The sequence below is a fragment of the Brachyhypopomus gauderio genome, chromosome 11, assembly GCF_052324685.1.
Source record: "Brachyhypopomus gauderio isolate BG-103 chromosome 11, BGAUD_0.2, whole genome shotgun sequence".
Classification (NCBI taxonomy): domain Eukaryota; kingdom Metazoa; phylum Chordata; class Actinopteri; order Gymnotiformes; family Hypopomidae; genus Brachyhypopomus; species Brachyhypopomus gauderio.
In genome coordinates this window covers 18882823-18909390 of record NC_135221.1, presented here as the reverse complement: position 1 = coordinate 18909390, position 26568 = coordinate 18882823, and the positions used below count along the sequence as shown (strand labels likewise).

At 40.8% G+C, this 26568-nt stretch overlaps 1 protein-coding gene across 5 annotated transcripts in view; it reads right to left on the bottom strand.

Annotated features, from left to right (window-relative positions):
- The window catches only part of LOC143527381 (mitogen-activated protein kinase kinase kinase kinase 4), a 43367-nt gene that overhangs the window by 5145 nt on the left and 11654 nt on the right, over positions 1-26568 (bottom strand). Inside the window, exons 9-30 of one of the 5 annotated variants that reach the window (XM_077022553.1) lie at positions 26419-26497; positions 25980-26152; positions 25430-25505; positions 25074-25272; positions 24637-24756; positions 24234-24299; positions 22580-22753; positions 21824-21970; positions 21230-21361; positions 20472-20539; positions 20230-20306; positions 19211-19305; positions 18525-18637; positions 18030-18111; positions 16787-16960; positions 15955-16078; positions 15516-15671; positions 15070-15213; positions 14432-14566; positions 10778-10878; positions 7786-7935; positions 3590-3749 (exon numbers count right to left, since the gene is read on the bottom strand). In XM_077022553.1, coding sequence (XP_076878668.1) covers positions 3590-3749; positions 7786-7935; positions 10778-10878; positions 14432-14566; positions 15070-15213; positions 15516-15671; positions 15955-16078; positions 16787-16960; positions 18030-18111; positions 18525-18637; positions 19211-19305; positions 20230-20306; positions 20472-20539; positions 21230-21361; positions 21824-21970; positions 22580-22753; positions 24234-24299; positions 24637-24756; positions 25074-25272; positions 25430-25505; positions 25980-26152; positions 26419-26497 — 2745 coding nt within the window. Of the gene's footprint in view, positions 1-3589; positions 3750-5993; positions 6448-7785; positions 7936-10777; positions 10879-14431; positions 14567-15069; positions 15214-15515; positions 15672-15954; positions 16079-16786; positions 16961-18020; positions 18112-18524; positions 18638-19210; positions 19306-20229; positions 20307-20471; positions 20540-21229; positions 21362-21823; positions 21971-22579; positions 22754-24233; positions 24300-24636; positions 24757-25073; positions 25273-25429; positions 25506-25979; positions 26153-26418; positions 26498-26568 lie in introns of those variants that run through there. The other 4 variants (XM_077022552.1, XM_077022554.1, XM_077022555.1 and 1 more) reach the window with 4 other exon arrangements.

Here is a 26568-nt window from a genome sequence, read left to right as displayed (position 1 = left end):
ACTGTGCAAACATTTCAGACTGGTGTTGGGGGAAAATGGCGCAAAGTACGAATGTTTCCACAAACTGACATGTTAATAGTTCATCCTTGTCTATTAACAAAATGCAAAGTGAATGAACATGTAACAGGACAATGATCAGGACTGCAGATGCAGTCGGTGGCCAAGGAAACTTGGCAGGAGATTAAAGACGCATCATGCTTACTTCTCTTCAGAACTGGACAATGTCCAGCAGTGCCATCAACTCAGAACTGGCAGAAACTGGCAGGCCTAGGAATAATGTCTGGTCAGAAGTGGTCTTCATGGAGGAACTGTGTCCAGAAAGCCACACATTTGATGTCGAAACAAGTGCAGGTGACTCATAACCATTGGAACTGTGGTGCAGTAAGATGGAACCAGGTGCTCTAGAGTGATGACTCCACATTTGAAGTATTTGGCTGTAGTAGAAGGCAGTTTGTTCACTGAATGGCTGGATAGCAGTACAAATGTCTGCAGGCAACAGTGAAGCATCATGGAGGACGATTGGTTCTGCAAATGGAGTTGAGGATTTAGTCAGAAATAGTTGTGTTCTCAGTGCTGAGAAACATAGGTAGATACTTATGGATCATGCAGTAACAAAGACGAGGCTTTTGACTGGCTCAGAATTTATTCTGCATCAGGACAACAACCCCAAACATATGGCCAATTTTATTAAGAATGATCTTCAGAGTCCTGGAAGTGACGATATGGCCCCCACAGAGCCCTGATCTCAACATCATTGAGTCTGTCAGTGGTTACATGGAGAGACAGGATTTGGGTAAACCTTCATCCACAGAAAATGTAATTTTGCACAGTACTGTGCAAGCTCAACAATGTTTAAATTGGTGTTCACTATGAACTTAAATGGCATAAAAGGTAAAGTGTAATTTTAGTGTAATCTTTAAACAGGGGTGACTGCTTCATTTAGTTTGTTTATTTGTCTAGTTTTTTTTCTTATTATCTTTATTACTTGTTTCTTATACATTAAATAGACAAACGACAAAATATAGTGTGTAGTCTATGGGTTCATGTTAAAGTAGGGAAGAAATTAAAAGTAGGGAAGAAATTAAATGTCACTGTTGCTTTGCATGTTGGCACGTTTATGATACTTACAATGTTTGCAAAATTCATGAACTTGTACAAGAAAGAATTTCATTCTGATCTGACTTTCCTTGTGGGGAAACCCCTTATTGTTAAAACAAAGTATATTAATTTTGCATGATCCATGCACAAGCACATCCCTTCCTTTGATGCATACCTAATAAGAGGCAGTTATATAAAATTAAGAACGTTTTGTACCTGTATTTGGAAGAACAAAGATTATGCAAGAAAAAGCTAAGTTAATTTTTTCCATAAAATCAAGCCAATTGCCTCTTATTTAGCAAATTAAAATGGTCTTCAGTCTCATTTTATTTTCTAAATTTCTTTCATTTTGTTTTGAGGGGTACATATTAGTCGCAGACGCACACAGACTTACACACTTTGTGTATTGAAGTAAACAGAGGCAACAACTGGCCAGAGGGATCCAAACGTAATCCAAAGTCAAGGTCAAAAATCAGTCCAGGTCAGGTACACAAAAAGATGAAAAACCAGGCAGAGGTACAAAAAGGGAGAATCCAGGAGAGGCGTGAACTAGATAAACCAGGTTGAGCCATGAAGAGAATAGAATGCAGGAAAACACACTTGCTATGCTTTCAAAAATGTCAGCAATACATTACAAAGGATTTAGTGAGTGTCCTGATATATTTAATAGCCTAAGATGAGAACCAGGTGCAAACTAGTACCGAGGGGAGGAGGAACGGATCAGACGACGTGGGGCATTCTGGGAGTTGCAGTCTCCTGGGTTGAGTTGCATGACACATTTCTTATGTTGGAGTGTGTGATCCTTGGAATTCACCCATCACAATCTTTTTTTAGCAAGCACACTTGTTTGTACTGATAGAGACAGAGGTTTGTCATGTTGTTGTTGATAACTCAGTCTTAGAATCTTCATCAAGAACAGCTTACAGAATCATGCAGTACTAATACTCCTGCTACTGACTTCTGCTAACGCCTACACGCAAATGCAGTTAGCTCTGTGACTGAGACAGCTTTGGGAATCAAGTCCATTTGATTTGTTTCCCAACAGCAGCTGGATTGTTTCATTGTCCACTTACCACACAACTCAGGCTTGTGAACCACCAACACAATAGTAAGGATCCTCCATTACTCAATCAGATAGTTTGTCCCGGTAGGACCCAATCAAAGTGTATAGCCTTCAGCTCGCATACATCTTCAGTTGATACGGGTAAAGGCTGCAGCAATTTTTATGCATCTGCATTGAATTCCATAATTCTTACCATCTGTTAAGAAGCCTATTCAGCTCACATGTCCTCCCAGGTTGGTTTAATAATAATAATTTTATTTCCTGTTTCCTGCCCCACTTATTTGCTTTAGCCACTCTCAGGTCACAGTATTATTTGGTTCATTTTGTTTGATTACATTTGTTCTGTGATTTTATTTTTTTGTGAATTTGAGTCCTCTGGTAGTATCAATAAAAGCCTCGGTCACAGTTCAGCTCTGACTCATCCCTCTGGCCATGTCTACGTTTGTCTATGTATGTCTACTTCTGTGTATTTCAGTTTGTGTGTGCGGTGGCATTTGTATCACCTGTCCCTCGTCTCGATACATGGTGCATTAGTGTGTGTTTGTATTTAAGTGTGCGTCTTGTCTGTATTTACTGTCAGTCATATGCCATGTTAGAAGCTGTCGTCGTTTGTTGTGTTTTTTTTTCTAGTGCTACGCACTATTCCGATAAAAATAAAGAGGCCGCTTCCAGGTACTCTTGTCTCGTCACCCTGCTTTTACTTTCACGTTACAGCCTGATTAACATGTTTTCTTTATACATTTGTCTGTAATCTCTGGTTAGTCAATAAACATACCCACACTTGCCTAATTTCAAGTAGATGAGGTTTTCTGAGTTTAGACTGAGTTAACATAATGATTAATGAAAAATGTAAATTAATACATTCTCCATGCTAATCTGATTGTCACGCCTGGCCCCACCTTTCAGTTATGTTTAGTTTATGTAGCCAGGTGGTTCTGTCAGTCGTACCCCCTCCTCGTGTTTTATAACCCGACCCCTCATTATTGTAATCAGGTGTTGTTATGTCTTGTGTATTTAAACCCAGTGTTTTGTCCTTCTTGTTTGCTGATCTTTGCTCTCTATACAGCCCTGATGCTCACCTCAGTGTTTACGGTAAAGTTTATTTGGTTCGTTCTACATGCCACCAGCGTTACACTGATTGATTACTGTACAACTGCAAATGTGTTTGCCAAGGTGCTTGTAACATTACATAACTGAATTTGTTCAGTTTGCAATATAATCTGTGCATGTTCAGATTTAACTGTGTAGATTGCATTTTAAACTAACGTAGCCACATTCATTAATATGTGAAACCCTTATTATATCAGTGATAACTGCATTTCCAGATAATGCAAACACACACATACCTTGTTAAAAAAATAAAACTCCTTTGTACCATGTTCCCTGCAGCCACTGGTAACTGGTGATATTTTCAGATTGGTAACTCACCAACAGAGGCAGGCATCTCTCCCCACTGTAACACCGTCTCCTTGGTGATGCGGCCGTAGGTGTCGATGTAGATGCCTTCATCCTCATAGCACACTAACAATTCCATCCCACTGCTGCTGGGTAGAATGATTATGGCATGAGGACGGATGGAGCCCTGGATCTGGAACACACACACACACACACACACACACACACACCAAAAACAAAACCTAAATTCATGCAGGTGTTTACAGGTTTTATTTTAGCCTTACTAATGATCTTACACTTATTATCTCACCTCTGTGAGATTACTTGTTTAGAGAAACTGGCTTATGTTATGCTAAATGTAGCTAATATTTAGATTGGTCATCCATGACATTAAAGTAGTGTGGATGCCTTCTTTTGGCTTCCTTCTTCAGAGGTCTGAGAATATACATCGGACAATATTCAGCATTTCAGATTTTCATGCATTCGGAATAAGTGTATGTTTTAAATATCTTCTCTGGTTATAGCACTTACATTGATGTGGATGTTTGAAACCGAAACCCCCATCATAAATATTATAAAATATAATAATAAAAAACCAGAATTACTAAGAACACAAGGTAAAGGAAATCATAAAGGAATCAAGGACTAAACATGTCTGTAACGTTGGGCGCATGGAGAAAGACGAGGTACGAAGTCCGACGCAATCACAATCGTCACTTTTATTATAGTGAATTTGCGCAGATAGTGCACATAAAATAAACACACTAATGTGCGAGACTCAAACAAACGGGACACTGTGTGAACGCACATTAAATAGACAAACCACATAAACCCCGAGTGATCACGAGACTAGCCATAGGTGAGGCCGATGAATACGCTCAGACACAACCACACCCACAAAGATCCACAGACGCAGACGACTAGACGTAGACAACATAAACACACGCCCAAAGGGGTGGGGTCAGGGGCTGTAGGGTGACAATATCACTATTTAAAGAAGAAATTCCTCAGAGGTAAAACCTTTTTAATTATGAAGCTGAAACATCATGTAACTCTCACATAATGATTCGTCCTACTTCACTGGGTTACGGACAGAAAGTAGAACACACCTAAAACAAACAAAAAAAAAACAAACAAAAACTTCCATCTATCAACACAGAGACCATACAAATGAAGAAATTTTTACTGACCATCACAACGACATATTTCAGTGTTATGCAAGTGTCACATTAAAGTAATGTGAGATGCAGTTTGCCTGGATTGTAATTCTCCAAGAAGCACAGTTGGAGATGGAGGTGTTTTATAGTCACCTCCATGCCTACGAGCTGTTTTGAAGAATTGCCAGAAGAAGGAAACTGTTCATTCTTACCAAACCTCAAATATAACTGCCTAGTGTAACACAATTATGTACGCCAGTGGCAGTTTGATGGGTATGTTTTATTGTAGTACAACACAGTGCCCAAGTTTCAACTGCAAGTTTTAAGATTCAAGTGCTTCTGTACAGATCCAGTAAGGGAATAAGAAATTTGATTATAAACTGGTCCACCTCCTCTAATTTCACAAGGACGTCTGTCCAAAATGTCCTGTCTGCATTTCACTGCATTGGTTTTACTTCACATGCTGAAATGATGTTCAACAATCCACCTCACCATCTTCGGCTTGGATTTGTCTCCCCACATCTTTTTGATTGTCAGAAATACAATAAATTGTAGCTAGACAGTAGATTGAGGACAGTTGGAACAGAACTGAAGCATCTGAGTGAATTTTCAGGTGTGATTTATTCGCTATAGACTGGACTGGATTATTGATGGTGAAGTTCACCGTGAACTCCACATGGTGCTCTTTCACATGACCTCGATGTGGGTGTGCGATACAAGACCTTTAAAGTTTTTATTCCAACATGTAAATTCTTCATCAAGTTAAGGGACTGAGATTAGGGTTGAATCTGAATCCCAGACTGTTCAAGGGTTGGAAGTACTTTTCAGGAGTAACATGTACTACAGTTGAAAAGGATTTTACCATAATAAATGTGAACAATGTGATCACGCAGAGCATGCTTTAATAAACGATTATATGATGCTTTTTTAAATAATACTGCATCTTTAAAAAGTACTGATCATGTACATCAAGGAACAAGTTAGAACTCCAATGATCACCATAAATCAGAAGTGCTCGTTTTACGACACCTTTAGAACCAAGTCGACATGAATATTCCCTTCCCTTTCTCTTTCTCACATATGCACAAACTCACCCCCCCCCCCCCCCCCCCCCCCCCACACACACACACACACACAGACACACACACACACACACACACACACCCGCGAACTGCCACTGTACTTGCCTGGCTGAGTGGCTGTCTCGCGCAAACTGGCCGGTCTTCCAGCTGAGCCACCACAATCCTCAGCATCAGCACCGGCATCCACAGAGGCAGCGCTATCTTAATCCTCTGTCGCGGGATTCTCATGATCACCTCTGGCAGGGACAGAGCGGCGGGAAGAGCGGCCGTGGGCTGGCGAGCGGCTCCGCGAGCGTGCGCGTCGGGAGGGGGGGGGGCGCGCGCGGGTGGCTCAGAGCGGGCGAAGAGGGGGGAGGACGCGGGCAGCGGCGGGCGACGGCGTGGAGCGGGAGCGGTATGATGCCGAGCGGAGAGAGCGGGGACGCGTGAATCTGTGCATGGGAGCGGGCGGGGGGGACGAGAGGGTGATGGGAAGAGAACAGAACGTAGCCGCGGCGGAGGGAGTGCATGAAAGAGCGTGGCTGCATGCGAGGAAGCGAGAGAACGGACGGAGAGGTAGAGATCCTACGGAACACGATCCATCATAGCCTACTCTCCGTGTCTCTCCCGCACTCTGCTGTGGCCGACAGTGTCTAAATATATCGGCTTTGTGCTATTAGGAAATGGAAAAAAAGAAAAGAAAGAAAAGGTCGGAATAACGGGTCATTCCAACAGGCACGCGCCCTGGGAACACAGCTAAGACTGGGCTGTGGTATTTTTAGGCAAGCCACCGGCTAAGGGAAACCAGAACAGCCACACACACTCAAGCACCCACACACACGTGCTCACTGTAGGATTTTCAGGCTGAGGGTTCCAGCCAATGTAATCTATGTGGGGCACCTCATCCGAGCACTGGGCTTGGAGTGGGAAACTCTCTCTCTCTTCTCTCTCTCTCTCTCTCTCTCTCTCTCTCTCTCTCTCTCTCTCTCTCTTTCTCTCTGTCTCTCTGTCTCTCTGTCTCTGACTTTCTCTCTCTGTCTCTACTGCTTCCTGTCTCATTGCCTCCAACTTTCTCTGGCTCCCACTCTTACATTTATTCTCCCTCCCTCTCCCCCTCTCTCTCTCTGTCTGTCTGTCTCTCCATCTCTCTCTCTCTCTTACCCTACCACCTTGCGCTCTCTCTCTTTCCCTCTCTATCACTTTTGCTGTGTGTCAGGGAGCCACTCAGGAGGCTGAACCACAGCAGTGATGCGTGGGCGTGTTATCTTAGTGCAGTCCAGCAACACTGGAATGCGGGGAGGGGTACCTTGAGGTAAAATCTGACTTGCTATATTGCAATATCTACACTGCTTAAAAATGACAGTGTGTTCCAGTGTCTGCATTTTTACAAGTTTGTTCATGTATTACACTGAAAGTGCTGCACATTTTAGACCATTTTTTGTGAAAAGCTATTCTGAAGATTTGAATGCAGCTAACATGGATCTGTTAGGAGTGGCAACAGTATTTGTGACAAGCCAGATCTTGCAAGTGGGAGGAAGCCTTTTATTGGCTTCCAAGTAGAGCACCGAAGTGATCTGACTTCCAAAGCCAGTGTTGGGTCTGTGTTTAAAAGTAACATGTTTGGGTGAATCATAGTGTAATGGCAATTGGTGGGAAACAGTCCCTTCCCACACGAGCACTGCACTAAACAGTTAAGAGCTCCGCAGTGTGGGCGAAGCTGAGCTGAGAAGCACCCTACAGTTAGCTGCAATACACACACACACACACACACACACACACACACACACACACACATCTTCCCTAACCCTAATATCTATCAAATTCACAGCACCAGCAACACTTGTGGACATGTGGGCATCAGAACGATAACACCATAAGCACACACCCACTCACTTTTTATAATGCGCTTGTATGTGTGGTTGTGTCAGCCATAGATTTATATATCCTGCAGACCTTCATAAGATCTGACCTTAAGCATGGTTCTGCGTTTGGGTGAGAGGACATCACTCACATGTGTAGGCAGGTAGAGATCGTAGGTTGTTCCAGAGTCCACATCAATGGCATGAAAACCAGTTACAGAGCCATAGATGACTTTCAGCCTCTGTCCTTCTTCCACAGTGAGATCAACGGAGAGAGGCTTTTGAGGCAAGCAGGCGAAAGACTGCACAGAGATCAAAGTGAAATTAAAATTCTGCAATATTTGTTAGGTACCAACTGTTGTAAGTTCCTTACACTCTTTGTGAGAGGCTCAGTACTTTAGACTTTTAGGGGGCTGATGGTGTGTATCCCTTCCTTTGTGTTGGTACCATGTTTCTAAACAGGACAGGTACGTGTAGTTCAGGGACTAGGAAAGCATGATGTAAACCAGGGCCCGGAAATTTCTATGCTATACTTCTCCATATTTAGAAATGAATACATATAATGCATTTGTCTTTTATTTTTCAAACAAAAAAAGCTTTCTTGTTCAGTCATAAATTTTAAATACACATTTTCAGAGTAAGAAGACATATTGCATTGCTGTGCAGTGTGTGTGTGTGTGTGTGTGTGTGTGTGTGTGTGTGTGTGTGTGTGTGTGTGTGTGTGTGTGAAAACTAGAACAAGCCTCTCAGGATTGTGTTAAACTAGGGCACTGTCTTCAAGGTGACCTCCTTACTGACACAAACCTTCTTGGTCTACCCTCATGATATCTGGAATTTCTTTCAACAGAGATAAACAAGAATATACTATATAGCAACATTAGAGACAATGTTACATATTATTTCCCATCTTGGCTTTCATTTTTTATTCTTGGCTTAAATTGAGTAATTTGTTTAAAGACGATTCTGAAACAATTTTATAAAACATGGTTATAACTTGTTTTAACTTGTTCAAAGATATCTGAAGCCCGTTCAAGGACACAATGCCCTGCGAAATGACTGGGACAGTGATGCCACAGTTGTTCATTGTTATGTACTTTTGTAGTGAGAATTTTAAGGACATGAATCTAATAATACGTAAAACCCTTTTGTTTAGGGGCATCTTTAGGCTTTTGTGTTTTACACTTTTAGTACAATGTTCAGTCCCTCACTTCATTTAAGAAGAAGTAACAAGACATTTCTCACAAATACAAATCACACGCAATCCAGAGTTTACACGGTGCAGATGCGGACACCATTTTTATGTACTGACTATATGAACTATTGCTGAAAAAGCTCAGTCATGTTCTTTATTTACCATAATCACACTTTTAATGTAGTTTTCAAGAAAATCAATACTGTCATCTTTAATTACGTTACTTTCCATGATCTCTGAATTTAAGACGTCGATTTGAAGACGATTTACATTTCTTATTTATTCGACCACTTAAAGCGTGCCGCTTCTATACATAATCAGGTGAAGATCTTTAAACTTTGTTTGCTTGCATGGTGGAAAAATTGCCATTAGGAAAACATATAATATAAATCCATATAAATACGGCAGTACAAAGTGAGAGATTGTGTACATTATGACACACTGCAATAAGAACAACAACTATGTCAACATTAAACCATTGCAAGGTCTTAAAGTGAAGACAATAATTTACCTTGAACATTCATTACCTTGAGAACATTTCTGAGACCCTGCTCTCTTTTTTGCAATGTGTTTTAAGAATCTGTATTCCACACACAGAGTGTTGCACTTGTGCCTCGTGTGTTTTTATCCAGCTAAAATGGCAGCCACACACTAAAAGTCTTGGAAGCCTCTCAGCTACAATCTAAGGGTTACTAACCTACTTTTTAGGGAAACTTTGTTGAAAGTTGTTGGGAGGCAGCTTTTTGTTTAAGGAAGCAAAAGGTTTTTCAAGAGGTTCATGTACTGTCTGAGTGGCACTTAAACTAAAGTTAACCTAACTGATGAAAATCTTTGCAACAACAACAAAAAAAAAAACTGGTGTCACTTTGGGATACACTGAGAATGGGGGAAGAGTTCAGTGCATGCAAGCACCTTTTGCTTTGAAATTTCAGTAGGTATTATTTCACTCCAGTGAACATTTTCTAGCAGGCTTATTAATGTGCAAATGTTGAAGACTGTGGTGACCAATTTCCACTGCTTCTAGCTAACACAGACCAGTTCATCTGCCTAATTTGAGGTATTTGGTATGTTGTTCTTTTAATGTTTTTTTTGTAAATGCATGGTGACTTTACCTTCACAAGCCATAACAACTTTTCATAGAGGTTGTCAAAATGGGCATCCTCGTTGTCTGTTTTTTTGTTACTGTTCTGGAATTAAGCCTATGACACCTCCAAAAGGTTTAACGGTGAGATATGGCTAACAGACCCACTGCCCTCCAATAATCCAATAGATAATGGCCATATCAGACCCACTGGAAATGGTAATGCATGCTCAGGTCACTTGTCTCACGTAGTTTAGGAACCACATACTTGTGGTCTCTCTGGTGACTGAGGCTGTATCAAGCCCCACTGGCACCATTAATGCATGCTCAGTGAACCAACTGCACCTCTCCAGTGACCTACCAAAACATCATGATCAAGTCCCTCTACCTTCTCTGTGACTTTCTGGACCCCATCCACCGACTAACCTCTTCAGCTACTTTTGACAATCTTTTAATGCTGCTGTTAGCGGATGCCCTCTAAAACCAAACTCTGAGGTGAAATGGTTGACGTGTTCCTATCTCCACGGGTCTTATATGTGCCAGACAGCTGTGTATCCCTCACCCGATGTCAAGAGTGCATATTCCAGCTTCTTTCTTTCAAATGCTCCCTGAATTACATCCTTAAACGGTATTATCAGCCCAATATAATCAATTATTCCCTCACCCTCTGCATACCCCACTGTGTCTGGCCTCAGCATGATTATTGCAGTAAACTGCGGAACCTGAAGATACCCGCTATAACATGCTATAACATGTCCAGTATCATGTTTTTTCTCATGTGCCACTGCAAGTACACGTAAAACAGATTTTTGATTCTACTTACATCAATATATCAATTCTATATATATAGATAAAGGCTTGTGACACTTACTTTGAAAGCCATGAACTTGTGATATGGCTTGGGAGCCCATGCATATACCTCTACTGCATTCTTCAAGGCAATAACCAGGAACTTGATCTTTTCATAACGAACTGAAATGACAGATAAGGTGTCAAAGTTAATTTAACACGGTGGTGTTAATTCCACCGAACAGACTATCGTTCTACACAAAACAGATGTTGTCTGTATTATTTTGCTCAAGAAGTGCTGCATATGTCATAAAAACTAGAAGAATTTGAAGTTGTGTCAGAATGCACGAGACGTAACATGATGGAGAGACATGAAGGCAAAATGAAAGGAACAATAATGCATCATTCATGCATGACTGCAGTTTACACATACTTGAGTGAAAAAATAGAAAAAAAAACATGAATATTAAAGTACTTTATTTATGAATAAATTAGTGCACTAGTCTTCTTTATCCATACCCATCTTAGTATTACTCATATCTGTTATTAGTCATCTTAGCCATACCATTGCTTATTTGTGTTTATTTGCCATGTTCACATAATGTGTATTATTTAGCCCTATTTCTATAATTTTTTTTTAATGTTGCTTGCATGTTATTTCTGTAATAACAAAAATAATCAACCGTGTCAAAACTACGTCACATAGACAGTAATAGAGGAAAACATCAAACCACTTCAATCAGGTCCCCACAAATGTGTTTCTCTTAACTCACTACTCCTGCTGTACCTCAGCTATCCACACACCTTTAACACATACTGCAAAGTTAATGAAACCTACATGTATGTGGGCATGAACTTCCTGTTCTAGGCGACCTGCTGTGTGAGGGGTGTGGTGCTCTTTGCTCCCCTCTCCTCTGAGCAGTGCTCGGCGAACAGCGCTGCTCTTAGAGCTAAAACACAATGACTGACCTGGGCAGGCTGCAGCATGTCAATGATGGCTTCAGGACAGACTGTGACTTTACTGCCATGTACTGTTTGCCCATAAATGAAAAATTAAAATAGCAAGTGAACCGGGGAACCTAATTAGCTGGTACATATTATGATATTAGGGCAGTAGGTTGGCAAAGTGGTTAGCTGCTGTCTGGGAGAAGTTTGCACCTTCTTCATGCATGTATTAGGGTGACCAATGTCTTTACGTTGGCTTGGTGTGAATGAGAATGTGTGTATGTGTTTGCTCTGTGATGGACTGGGGACCAGGGTGGGCTCCTGCATTGTGCTGCCAAGACAGATTCAGGCCATCAGCACCCCTGACTTGGATTAAGAAGTTTACCAAACAAGTGAATAAATGAATGAACTGTGACAAGCATTACTAATACACAAACACTTTATGAAAGACTGAGTGACCCTCACAAAATCCTTCTTCCTTCATCTTCCCACTGAATGAGGGCCATAGTACAAACACACCAAGCTCTGTACTCGGAATAAAATCTTTGTCACTGTCCTGTCATGTTACCCACCCACGTTCAACCTGTACCGTTCATACACTGTCTAAGAGCCACTGGTGGACTACCTTAGCCAGGTATGTCTTGTTCCCCATGTACCAAAAACAAAGTCCTCAGGTGCCTGTCAGATAGTGTGTGTCTCTGAGCACTTGATGCGTCCTGCTTGTGTTTTCTTTAGTCAGACCGTTCTGCTTTAGGTGTGACTTTGTAGACCCTGTTTTGAACTTGGCTGCTTTTGATTTTTGGAATAAACCTGTCTGGCAGCAACATAGTGCTGGTTTAAGCTTGATAAGTAAAACACACTCCCTTGAAATTTTATACATATAAGCTCTACATACTTTTTCAGTCAGAATGTTGCCTCAACTGAGATGTCATAAACTGATCCAGTAAAAAGCAGATATTGGGTTCTTTTAACCTTGTTCATGAAAACATAAAGGCAAAAACATTTTGTCAAGACCAAAGGCACCACTAAAGATGTGAAATATTCACAAAACATTTTTTTTCCATATCACAAGCCTTCTGATATGACTGAGGAGGAAAAGGCAGGACGTGGAGGTTTGGGTGGAGGTACATGGGGTTGGAGAAACAAAACAGGAAAAAAAAACACAAAAGGGAACTAGGTAAAGAAGCTTCAGACCTGGAAACAACACAAAATCTTTCATGAGAGGGACAAAGAGAGAAATAAACAAAAACAACAACCAAGAAGCAGAACCTGTGACAAAGGCCATATCATATACAAAGATGATAACAAACAAATGAGGACACAAGGGTATAAATACACCACACACTAACAGGAGGCACCTGGGGAGCAGGAACAGACTTCACGAGGGGAAACAAAGCAGATGGAGGTGGAAGGTGTGGCTAAGGGTGGAGCACAGAACCAAGACAGAAAGCCCGTGACTAGAAAATAAACCAAAACAAAGGAATATGTGGCAAAACATCGTCATGAGAACCACAACGCCAACATGACACCTTCAAGCCCAATGCATGTTTGGCATTAGCTGATAATGCGTGTACACAACATAGAAAATGTATTTATTCAAATCTGTCAAAGGATTATATTGGATGCATCCTATACTGAATCATTTGAGAGTGTGCTTATATTAAGTGATATATTCTTTTTTTCTTGTGCAGTCTGTTTTAGATTTTGTGGTTAGTTTTATTTAGTTTCAATTCAATAACATGATGTTTAAGACTAGCCAGTTTTCATGTAGAACCATAAAGAAAGAGTTGAGAGCCAGTCATATTTCACTTTGAGTATGTTTGAATTGTTAGAAAGATTTTCTTTGCATCCAACAAACAAGACAAATTTAACCTATTTGTCATAGTCTGCCCCTGACTCCTCCGTCAGGACTGTCTATGTCTGTGTGTTTGTGGGTGTGGTTCGATGCGTGTGTGTTTATCGCACCTGTTACCTAGTTATCGTTATGTGTTCCTCATTTATCTTAAAGTATTGAATGTGCTTGAATCGCTGTTGTTCAAGCCTTGTCCTTGTTTGGTACGCTGCTTTATTTGTTTGATTAGCTAAGCGATAATGGGTAATTCCAATAAAGGTTTTGTGTTGGCATCCTCCCAACTCCTCGTTACACTATGGAGAAAAATTAATTTTGGGACTACACCAGAGTTTTGGAATAAGTGGGGATACAACTAAGAAACATGATGTGAATTGTCCTTGACAGTACTTGTGAACATAAAATGAGATGTTCATATGGAAATGCACTGGGTGGTCTAATGTTTTCATGTGGTTTTGTTTTGTGTGTGTATTTTTAAACCAGGAAACCAAGCAACTTTACCTCAAATAGTTTCACATTTATGATTGGTAAAGAGACTAGTTGGGGAAGAGAAAAGTCCCCTTTAAAAAAATTAAATTAGAGAGAGAGAGAGAGAGAGAGAGAGAGAGAGAGAGAGAGAATTTGGTTTGAAAACTTTGCAACCCCAACAGCACATAATAAAATAAAAAGCAAATATGCAGTCAATAGGGCAAAATGTCTTATAAATATAAAAAAATTATCACTGATACTTAATGAAGTTTAAAATACATATGCACTTGTTACGGCCCAGATGACCCCGGCTCGCTAGTCGGGCCGCGACATAAAAATATAACGTAAATAAAGAAGAGAAAAGAAAAAGGGAAAATATAACTTTTGTTCGAAACAAGCTAGAATATCCTTTATTTCAGAGCGTTCAGTGAGACAGAATGATGCAAACCTCCTAATTATTAAGGCCAGACTCACCCACTTTGTAGTGCATACAGCCCTCCATGTCTCCTACTGACGTCCAGCCTTGTTTCTTTTCCACCTCAGGGTCATTACGCAAGATCTTATTCCTCAGCCATGATAGGTAGTACAACCTCAGCTTGTTCTTCTTACCTGTCCGATTGAGTGAGGCAATAAGGTCATAATAATAATTATTATAAAATAACAATTGTTATTTTAATAATAAATATTATTATTGTTATTGTCCTATACTGTGTCTATATGTTGTATATGTTGGATACACAAATTCTTTTTTAAAATTTTCTTCCAGTGGGTATACTGGTCATATTTATCATATATGTTTACTGATCTTATACGACTTATACGAAGTTACACAAAGCAATCCTGTAGAGTTGAATGAAATTATGTGTTTGTCCAAATATTAAGAGAGTTGTAAAATATTAACAGAGCTGTAATGTGACGTCAGCTTCCTGTTAGTACTGCCCTGTATGAGTATCCAGGGGGTTATTCCATGAAGCAGGCGAAATAACTCGGGCTTCATTCAAACAGCCACGCCCAGCTTGTGCCCACCAGTTCTCAGTGCAGCCCACAAACTCAACCCATGTACACTGTGTTCCTGCTAATTCCAGACCTCCAGGTCTGTCCCCACTGCGTACCTGAGATGGTTATGAGCATGTTGAGGCCCTCCAGGACGTCCATCTGCTGGAAGCGTCTGCGACTGATGAGTGGGTAGACCTTCCCTTGACCACTGCGGTCCAGGAGCCACAGGCCGCTCTCGGTGCCAACCAGCAGATTCACGCCTACCCACGGTGGGAAAGGTAGGAGAGGTTCTGAGTTACAGCTTATGATAGTAACAGAGTGCAAAATAGGACAATAGTCAAAATGGGGAAAGATAGATTCTGTAATAAGAACACACTGTCCAAAAGTACTTTTACTATGAGTGTGATAGATGTAATAAGTCTCATGCCATGTTTAACTCTATTTAAAACTATGGTATGAAGATCCTTATACTGAATATGAATGTGGGTTTAATACACCTTTAATATCAGACTTCATCCACAGACCAGCGAGTAGAAGCTTATTATGGCAAAGCACAACTTACCCCACAAACTAGCGCACAGCACCTCAGCATTGAACTTCTTTTTGTATTTGCGTATCTCTGGTGTGTCACTCTGGGGCCGGATGTTGGCAGGGTTCACGTTGACGATAGAGCCCTTCCTATGATTCTCCCTCTTGTACAGCTCAGACTTCACATTGTCTGGAGACGCAGAATGAATCAAAGGAAAAGAGCAAGAAATGGACGCTCGCTTTTCTCCACAGGTGAAAGATCTACATACACTGTATCTGTGAATGCAGGTATGGACGAGAAATCAACTAACACCTGTAGCCTCAAAAAGAAAACCATCAGGAGACCAGACCACAAGAGCACTTATAACCCAGCCAGATGTATTATAAGATTTAATATAGCAAGAATTTCCCAGTGCTAAAGATAACTTTGTAGTGCACACAAAACAGACATGAAACCTACAGAGATTACTTACTAGGACTGTTTCCCTGTGGACTTTGAGGGGGAGGCATCTGTAGTAGGCGCGGGTCTATGAACGGGGTGAATGAGGATGATGATGATGATGAAATGCTCTTTGCTTGTTGGCCATTAACTGGGTTCTGAAAACATCAGTAAACATGGACAAACAAGGAAATCAAGATGACTATAATTGTAATGTATTTTGTAATGTAGTGACCATCATGGTCCAAAATGCTTATGAAAGTACATGTTCAAAACAATATACAATGTGTTTTTATCCTATTTTGTTCTAACTAATACTATAATGTATTGTAACTTTATAGAAAATTCTGCAGAATGAAAAGAATATATATAGGTACTCATTTTGCACAGACTGGCTAAAGATAATATAATCCAGCCACTGTTTGTGAGAGGGATCAACCAGAGAAACGTGTATACAGTATAATCTTTGACCTCCTGTTTCTTTATCCTGCCATGTTAAGTGCTTCGTATCAGTAGTAAAACATGCTTTAAGCTTTCTAAAAGGCCAATGAGTCACAGTTGTCTATTGTGGGTCAAACAGGCCCAGATACGGTGCTGAGCAACACAATTTTATCTCCATAAATCTACAGCAGCATATTTACTTCTAGCTGATTCCCACGATTATTTGCGCAAGACACAACTCATGTAACTATGTGCAGGTTCTCAGTATACCTTGCCATTCTGCTAGCGTTCTTCCGAGTAGCGATTTTAGAATCCATGTCAGTAAAAATAACTACACACCACCTCAGCAGCATAATTTCACAAGTTCCAATATGACTGCGCGGACCTATTGTCGCAGTACTGTGATGATGGCGGATCAGGGTTACCTTTGAGCGGGGGCTCCATTCAGCCGGAGACTGAGGGAAGATGAGGTCATTCTGGCCCATGTCTGGGAGCTCATGGCCTGGGCTCTTGTGCAGGATGTCCGGGAGGAGGTAGCTGTCATTAGACTCTAATCCCACATTCTTGTGGTATGCCCCTCGCTTAGAAGAAGACATATTCTGGAAGAAACAGGAGGTACCATTTTACTTAGAACACACTGCTTGCAGCATAAAGAAAGACGACATTCAAAGATACATACAACACTATATATAAATAACTATATGTTATACCATATATAGTTTATACAACAAAACCATATATCTCATGTGTTAACAAAAACTGAAAAATTCGAATAAAATGGAATCTCAAAGACTAAAACATGCACTACTCTGGGACTACATACAAGAAGTCATAATTCCACGCTAGAAGGACGCCCTCTAGTGTATGTTATTCACAAGGCAAGCAGAACTCATCTGTGGTTAATTTTGGTATGTAACTGAACTGTAAAATGCGCTTATAAGATGTTCTATTAATAAACCAGACATTAGGTTTTGAGCTTTCAGCTTTGAGTTTCATGAAATTAACATATGTAATGTATGTATATGTAACATATGTAATGATGTTAAAATGTGGTGTGTCAGAAGTGATAAAGAAAGGCCATTTTGTTGGCCAGACTTCATTAATACATGTATTTTTATGTAATGTCAGATATTTTTTAGAAATCAATTTAAGCAGCTGAAGGAGTATACATATACAGCACCAGTCAAAAGTACAAGTGATGCTTTTTTTCTATATTTTAGAATGTCGCTTAAGACACCGAAACTATGAAACACCACACATATTTTTGCAGAAATTCATAGTGACCAAAATTGACATTCAAAGAGTGTATATCCTTTGTTTTGGTGACAGCTTGATTTGCCTTGGCAAACATGAGCTAGCTACTGGAGATGTTTGCCCATATGCTATGTACCTATGGGCTGAAGGACTACAGATCTAATGAAAACTCCTTCTTGAAGGAAATTCCACAGATTACATTTTTACATTTGAAATTAGGAGGACATAAACATTGACATTCAAGTTGCCTTCATTCACTGACTTCTGTTATTTGTCTCAGACACAAATGCATAGGCCTACACCTATAGTTCAAAATGCTTCTAAGATGGTGCCAAACACACTTTTAATTGGTACTGTACGCTACATCTGGGTATGTATTACTTTTGAAGAAAACGTGAACAGTACCTGTGGTACCTGTTGGGAATGAAGATTACTGTGGGGCTGCAGGATTATGTCCTCAGAGGCTGTTCGGAAAAACTTATTGCTTTGTGGTGACCTGCAGTATGGAAATGAATACATCCATAAACACATGTTTTCGACATGGACACTTGTTATGTTCTGTCTGTCTGAAAACCACCTTGAGTATCATGCTGAAATGTATCTCAGTTCCACAGAAAGTGTTTAAAGTGAGGAAGCACTTTGCTTACACAGCTGAAGAAGGACCTCTGTCCAAAACATTATCTAAACTTCATTTAATTATTTATTTCATTTCCAAAAATATCAGTGTTCCACCAGATACTGAATGTTAAAAATAAATAGCAGAACAAGGCATTCAAAGCGCTGAGTAGAATTATAGCCAAGACGTGAAATGACAACACAGGCAGTAAGCAAAATAAGTTTGGATCTACAAACTCTTCCTCTTCACACAGAAGAAACAAGTTCAGCCTTCCTGGTCTGATTAGGGCTGACCTGCAGTTCTCGTCATCATCGCTGCTCCCCACTTCATCACTTGAGGAAGAGTACTGCGTAGCCTTCCCGAATGGGCTGAACGGAGACCTGTGACAAGCTCTCGACTGAAGGCCCTACGAAAAGAATTTGAGCGAAATGTGACCTCTTATGACATGAAATGTGCCATATTTGTCCATTGTGATTTTTCACCACAATCGAAATTTGTCCTCCGCATTTACCCATCTGTGCAATTAGAACACACACACAAACACACACTAGTGATTACTAGGGGGCTGTGGTGCACACGTGCCCAGAGCGGTGGGCAGAGCGGTGGGCAGCCCTAGCCCAGCACCCGGGGAGCAGTTGGTGTTAGGTGCCTTGCTCAAGGGCACCTCAGTTATGGCCTCAGGCCTGGGAATCGAACCCCTACCACAGGACCATGACTTATTTTAGCTAGCACTGATCTAGCATGAATTGCAACCATTGTAGAACAGTAATGTCTATGAACTGACACAATATACTGTATTTGCAGTACATATGCAGGCTTTTAAAGCGCTGTCATACACAAATGCTGGTGTTTGCACCAGTGACTAAGGAAATATGTCCCTAGAATAAATGGTTTTATGAAGACACGATCCCCACCTACACACACACAAAAAAAACTATACACATGTATTGGGTAGATTAGGTTTCAACACTATAGTTACCTGGCATTGCTTTGATGCTCCTGAATACCCATCTAGAAACCTATTGAATTTCTGGTCATGACTGTGGTGAGAAGCACTTTCTGGCTGATAATAACCTGTGATGAGATTTAGGAAAAAAAAACATAAATTACAAATCAACATAAATTACAAATAAATGTAAACATGAAATGAGTTTTATGGATTTATATGAATTCTTCCCCCATGTACCAAGTACCGATATTTTACTGAGTTTGTAAAATATCAAACTCTATATTTAAAGTTTTTAAACCAATCAAATGCTTCCTGAAATTGTCTCCTGAAGTAGCAGCAGTGGCTGAAATGGGAAATTTCTCTCTGGTCTCATATAAGGTATTTGAGGTGCTTTCACAGAGTGGCAAACCAAAAGTTATTTAGCACAGCTAGCTAGCAAAATACTGCATTAGTTTTACTCTGGCTGTTAAAGCATTGCCAAGCTCAGGGAGGACTTTGACAGCATATAAACAACAACAGCAGGTTTTAACAAGTTGTGTCTCCTTTTATGGGGTCTCATGGCACTGTGATACTGACTGAACAGTAACACAAGAGGATTACAGTAAACTGGATAACAAAGAGCTAAACTGGTTAACATCAACATCAACTCTTAATCCAAATCAATACCATACATCATAAGTGTTTCCTATTTTTGCCTATATTAAACAAAACTCTTTAAATCAAAACAATATATGAGGGTTGAGGAAGTACTTAAATCATAAATAGAATACTTGATCATAGGAATGAGGAAAAAGTCCTTCTTACTCCTGGACAAATTAATAAACTGAAAACAAATCCCAAATCTTGCTGTCACTATGCTACGCCACCACAAGATGGCGCCAGATGTAAAACAGCAGCCCAGACAGTACACAGTTCAGTACAGAACAACTTCAAAAGATATGAGAACTTTATAAATCCATATGCTGTAGAGGCTCTTGGAGGGTTTAGAAGCAGCTGTAGTGGTCACTGATGAGGAAGTTGTAAACTGTGCTCTCCTGGCCTGTTTATACCTGATTCAGTGCTGCTCACACTGCTACAAGATGCTGGGAACGGTGCCCTTTTCTCCACAGGAGACTGCACACCTCCACTGTAGTTTTGACAAAAGACAAGAGAACGAGTGCAAAGACAAATCAGACAAAAATAAAAACAGAGACTGAGACTGTGGTTTAATTAACTTCATCCTTTAGATGTTTGTTTACATGAAGCGTAAATGGGGGTTTGAACAGACTGAACGTTAAATTAAATCAGTTACTGTGATGTAGTTCTGCGGTGGTTCATGAACTCCTTGCCATACAATTTTGAAGTAGTTCGCTCTGGAACCTTGTGAGAACAACAAACAGAAAAACCACAAATGTAACAGTTTAATACGGACACACCCTGTACGCACAACTGGTGTCAGTGGCCCAGCTGACTAGCGTGAGTCAACACTCATAATCACCATGTCTGAGGCACACATGAGGTGGCTGAATGTTAAATCTACAATTCCGTGAGACTTGAGCAGTCAGAGCTCCAAAGAGAACCCACCCCCATGTGTTTGCGGTTTTCTCGATTCCTTTTTGTCGATGTGGTTTGTAACCTTCTGACAGGCTTCCCACCGTGTTCTCGTGTGTCACATACAGGAAGGAAGACACCACCCAGAGAAAACGGAAGCTGATTCTGACTAGTTTCAGTTGGGTGCCAGCACCTTTGCGAAGCTTTTACCCTGCAATTAGCTTTTAGGCCAGTGTTTTTATGATTTTTAACCCATATGTATGGTTTACATCAGGCTGCTAGCTTTAGTGTAGGTATCTGTGTAACATTTAGATGCTTGCAAACGAGCTGAAAGTGGAAGTGTTTATCTATCAGGTAACACCAGTGTGTGGTTATGAGATTAAGTGTAAATTCAAAGTGACACGTACGAACCACAATGGCATAATATCACAGAACGATGTCTTTTTAGCAAACTGTTACCGGACCCAAAGAAGTATGAATTCTGTGAGCCCAAATGTCTGTAGCGTTGTGTGAACTGACCATAGGGGGATGCTCATTGTGAGTGGGGAAGTCCAGGAATACATCATCCGTCGTGGGAGACAGGCAGGGCACAGCCATGTCTGACAGGGAGGTACTGTGCTGACTCCCTCGGCTGGAGCACAAGTTGGCGTTCTGCAAATGAACCTTGTGTCACTGAGTCTACCTCATACCTCTGAGCCCCAAATGTATGCATGAAGATACCACATTAATGAAATTAAGAGCAGAAAAGGAGACTGGCAGACACTCTCCTGAGCAAAACCTGCCATCCTACAATACTGAGCATTACCGTATTAAAGCTGAGGATTTGATTTTAAATTAAGATTTTTAAAATTAAGAATACCATGTCAGAGTAGTACCAGCATAGTGGGGGACATGCGTAACAGACTTTAGCAGACAGCATTTCTTCATTAGTTTAGCATTTGAGAGTCTATATATTCATATATCGTGCTTCCTCCACTTTGACCTGCAAACCGCAGTTATTCTCAAAAAACACTAAATCACTTGTGGCCATGAACACACCACTAAATCACAGAATCGAGAAGCACCCTTACAAGGCCGTTTCAGTCAAGAGTGTTTCTATTCTGCCTTGAGTACCTGGAGTGGCGCCCTCTGCAGGACTGGAGTACAGGGACTGGAGCTGCTTCCTGAGCCCAGCCTTGGCTGCATTCGCATCACCAGCCCTGTCTCTAGTCTGTTCGTATTAGCACGATGGCTCTCCAAACCTTTTGCTTTGTTCTCCATCTGAAGGTTAATACGAGCAACAGAACAGATTTCTGCACAAGACTGTCGTTTACTGAACAACAGAGCCTGACCAAGATGGGATTTTTAAAAATGCTGACAAATTATCGTAGATTAATTACATATATCTGTCAATGTTTACAATCAACTGTAAATCAAATAAACAATCAGCTAAACTAATAAATCATGCAGACATGAGGATGCAATAGGCATAAAGTTTTTAAGTTAAATGTCAGGTTTTAAATATGATTAATGACTTTATATACACATTTACTTTGGTGCATATCGTCCAACAGTTTGCAGACTGGTCAGCCTCTATCGAACATTAAACATGCTGCATCAGCATTAGAAAAGCTAATTCACAGGCAGCAAACATACTTTATTATAGCAAAACGTTCAACCTGTGCCCAAACAACAGACCTTAAAATCAAGTCTTACAATTAGACAATTAACTTCAAACCACGCTCTGTATTTCCACAACCCAGACACAGTCCCTACAACAGGAATCCCAAGAAGATCTAAAATGATCCTCGCCTTCAGATAAGAAAGAAATATCTTCATGGAATATCAATGCAGTAAGGCAGCAAGCGCGAGCTGGCCCGAGGTGTTTACCACTGGACGCCGGCTACTGGCAGGCCAGTTGGGCGTGGCGCTAGCAGGCTTCACCTCCCTGTGCTTGGGCCTGTGGTCATGTTGGAGCAACAGCAGCTGTGTCTGGTCTTTGGGAAGCGTGCGGTGGAGCTTGCGTGTCAGCTGCCCAGGCTGCGCTGCCGGGTTGGCCTGCCTCTGCACAACACACACAGTGCACGGGGGTTCAACCTCCGCCAAGCCAGGAACCAAGAGGGAACCGCGTGGACGGGACCACACAGGCCGGCCCGGGGAAACTCCGACTGCTGGAGTCCTGACCGGCCATCCGACTCGTCAAAATGTTCCGGAGAATGAGGGGGCTCATACTAAACCAAATGTTAGTTTGGGGTATTATGAGGACATACTAGAATATCAATGTGTATTATTAAAAGACAAAAAATAAAAAATAAACGTAATGTTACTTGTTATGCCACTCAAATGATATTTGTGGACAAGCCACTTTTACTATAGGCTTGAAGAAGACTATTGTGGTTTTTCCTGTAACCTCTGGTAACTCTATCAGTTTGCACTTTTGTAAAGATTATAACAAATAATCTTTCAGTGTAGATGCTTGGTGTGACGTATGTAATTTACACGTTAGTGAGAATATGCAAAAACAGCTCTGAGACAAATGACAAACATGGCAGCCGTAGCAAGAGACAGCAGAACATGCAAGCGATAGGCGGTGCTTGACTACTGTTTTAACGTGCTATTAAAAACGTTAAATCATCCTGAGGAGTCGAAGTCGAAGTATAACAATGTCAAAAGAAGCCATGGCTAAACGCAGCCAGTAGTTTGCAGAAATGTCTATTTTTTTTTGGACAGTGGTTGGAGTGTCAGTTTTACTTTTAGTGAGGTGAATGAGGTGATGACTTCTCTATGAAGACATGTAACAAGTCATGTGAAGATCACACACACACACACACACAGTTAACCCATTTTCTGTGAGACAGGATGCGAAGATAAAGTTAGGAGTAACATTAGTTAAATCTGAGTGTGTTAACTGTAAATACAGCCATTAAGTACTCAATAGTGCAGTGTTTGAACATTAGGTTTCATGCAAGTGAACTTCACATTTGTTACATTTAAGGACTTTTATGGGAGGGCTACAGTTCAGGAGTCAGATTTAGTGAACATCCCTTAGGCACTTCAAGGTAGCACTTAGTACGTAGTAGAATCACAAGCTAATATTAAGGGAAGAGGAGTCAGATTTGCATTTAAAATGGGAGTTACTATGTTTGCAAATATTGGATGGTGAAATGAAGAATAACATTACAGTAAAAAGTTTAATACCGTTAAAACTGAAAAAGGAAGCTTGCGATGACACATACGTCACCCTCAGTGAATATCTGCTTTACTTGTGAGCAACGGAAACTTAGCACTTCCATAACCATCTGCCGAAAAAATTATAATCTAACCTAATATTACACAGTGTAATTAACACAGCATTAGAGTACTGCTGTTTCTTTTACCTAAAGGCTCTTAATATTGCTCACATGGTAGCTGGCACATGTGGTAGTTTCTACATACATTTCCTAAAAATATAATAATAAGATAACATAGCCTTTTATTATCAGTGTAAGATACACCATTTTACATAAAGAACCTCCAGTTATGTCTAACCCTACGACGGCTTTACCTGGTCAGAGAACGGACCCAAGTGGCTGGATCCTGCCTCAGTTCTCTGCCTGGCCAAGTCTTCAGCCTACAGGTCACAGAGAATCAAATTAGAGGCAAGTGCACAGTGACTCATGAAAACTAATGATGGGATTGACAATGTAAAATATTCCATATTCCAAAAATCCCAGATTTGCTCTGGGAATCGATCCACATCATTCCATAAGACTTGTGAAGATAATTAAGGACAAAGCTAAATAGGCCACTGGAAAGGTTTTGTTCTGAAGAACCTCCTCAGAATCCTCAGTAATAAGGCCATCAAGGCCATTTGGTTTACTAAATAAACCATATACTGCGTCTGCTGCTTCTATCACGGCCACATACTGGTGCAGGATGGATGTGTATGAGATGTCACTCTGCCCAACCTGTTTTGTGACATTCCATGCGGTCCTCTCATCATTTAGGATTCTCCCATTAAGATCAGCCTCTTCTTGCCATAACACCTCCTGTAGCTCTGACCACTGGACTGTCTGAAATTGCTTCGTCTGCTCTCACAAAAACACACACACACACGCACACGCACACGCACACACAATTTTAAATAGCAAAAATTATAGTTTAAATAAGAACATGCTTATGCTTAAATGTTTAAATGCTTGCACTGACAAACCCTTTGAGCATAGTTTTTTTAATTCACCATGTTTTGTCTTTGTTGCATACACAAATTAAACTCTAATTAAAACTCAAATTAAATGAAAATTATCCATATTTACAGAAAACATTTTACTGGTTTGACTATTGACAGAAGAAATATTAAAAACGTCTTGAGAAGGATCATCTGCGTGAAACAAGTCAGCCGTACGTCTTCCAGGAATCTCCTCTGCTCTTGCTGGAGCTCTATCCTCCTCTGTCTGTCGGCGAGCAGCTGTCTCTTGTAGCGCTCCTGATCCTGGAGCTGGTCCTGGCTCTGCCTTCGGGCTTCCGACTGGGTTTTGTTCTCCTGCTGTAGTCTGAGGAACTCGCGCCTTAATGTGGATTCTCCAGGAAGGTTGACTATAGAACTGGAGAGGAGGAAGAGCATTTTGACGAGTCACTCAGTGATCGCGCCGTCATGTCACCGCTAGGAAAGTGAAGCCTGAACGCGGGCAAATGGGCGGGACGTCAGAGAAGTGCGAGGCTGTCGTCTCCCGAGCCTCGGGATGTGCAGGGCTGGCATACCTGGGTTCTCCTTCATCTTCATTCACTTCATCTTCCTCATTGTCACTTGTATTGTATTCACTGTATTCTGATCCTTCTGTTATTTAAGAGGACAAAATGTACAAAGACAGAAAAATAAGAAAATATTTTTGGTAACACTGAGTCCTTCATAGATGAATAATCTCTCAATAGTATCTGTAACATTGCCATGAATCAGAAAAGAATTTCAAGGTTCAGACACTTGCGATCAACCCTCAAACCAACCTAACTAATCTTAAACTCAAACAGTGAATCCTAATCTTAATCCTAATCCCAACCAATACCAATTTCAACCCCAAAACTAATCCTAATCCTCACTTGACGCTAATCCTGACCCTGACCCAAATCCAGTTACTGGATTTAAATTAAATTAAATTAAATTAAATTAAATGTTCTTAAGGTTCTTACATTCTCAGCCTTCTCTCTACAGATATAATTGTATGTGAAAGACCATTCTTCTAAAAACTTGGATAATAAAAATCACAGTACATGCAGTCCTTCAGACTGAATGAATACCCATGATTCTCCTCACCTCTTTCCCCTTTCTTTTTCCTTGTTCTGTCCATGTGATCTTTGAGCATGAGGCGCGCTTGCCTTTCATTCAGCTCTTTAATGAAGGGATGACGCAGAAGGGTCTCGGTACATGGCCGATGCAGGTAATTCTTCACCAGACAGCTATCCACAAAGTTCAAAAACTTCTTAGACCTGCAAAAATAACAAGATGTAGAAAGTGGAAATAGTGTTAAAACATCCATCCATCCATCCATCCATCCATCCATCCATCCATCCATCCATCCATCCATCCATCCATCCATCCATCCATCCATCCATCCATCCATCCATCCATCCATCCATCCATCCATCCATCCATCCATCCATCCATCCATCCATGCTTTATTTTGATACATGCTTTATTTTGATACAAAGATCCTGGTCTTTCCCTTTTCTTGAGAATACCAGAGGTCTCTTACCATTTTTTGGACTTAAGTTTGGGAGGAGGGTTCCGCGGGATGAGGAAGAGGGCTCTCATAGGGTGCATGTCACACAAGGCTGTGGAGAGAGAGCATATGTGAATCCACCACACGTTCTTTCACCGGCATTATAAAGACGTCAAACACTCC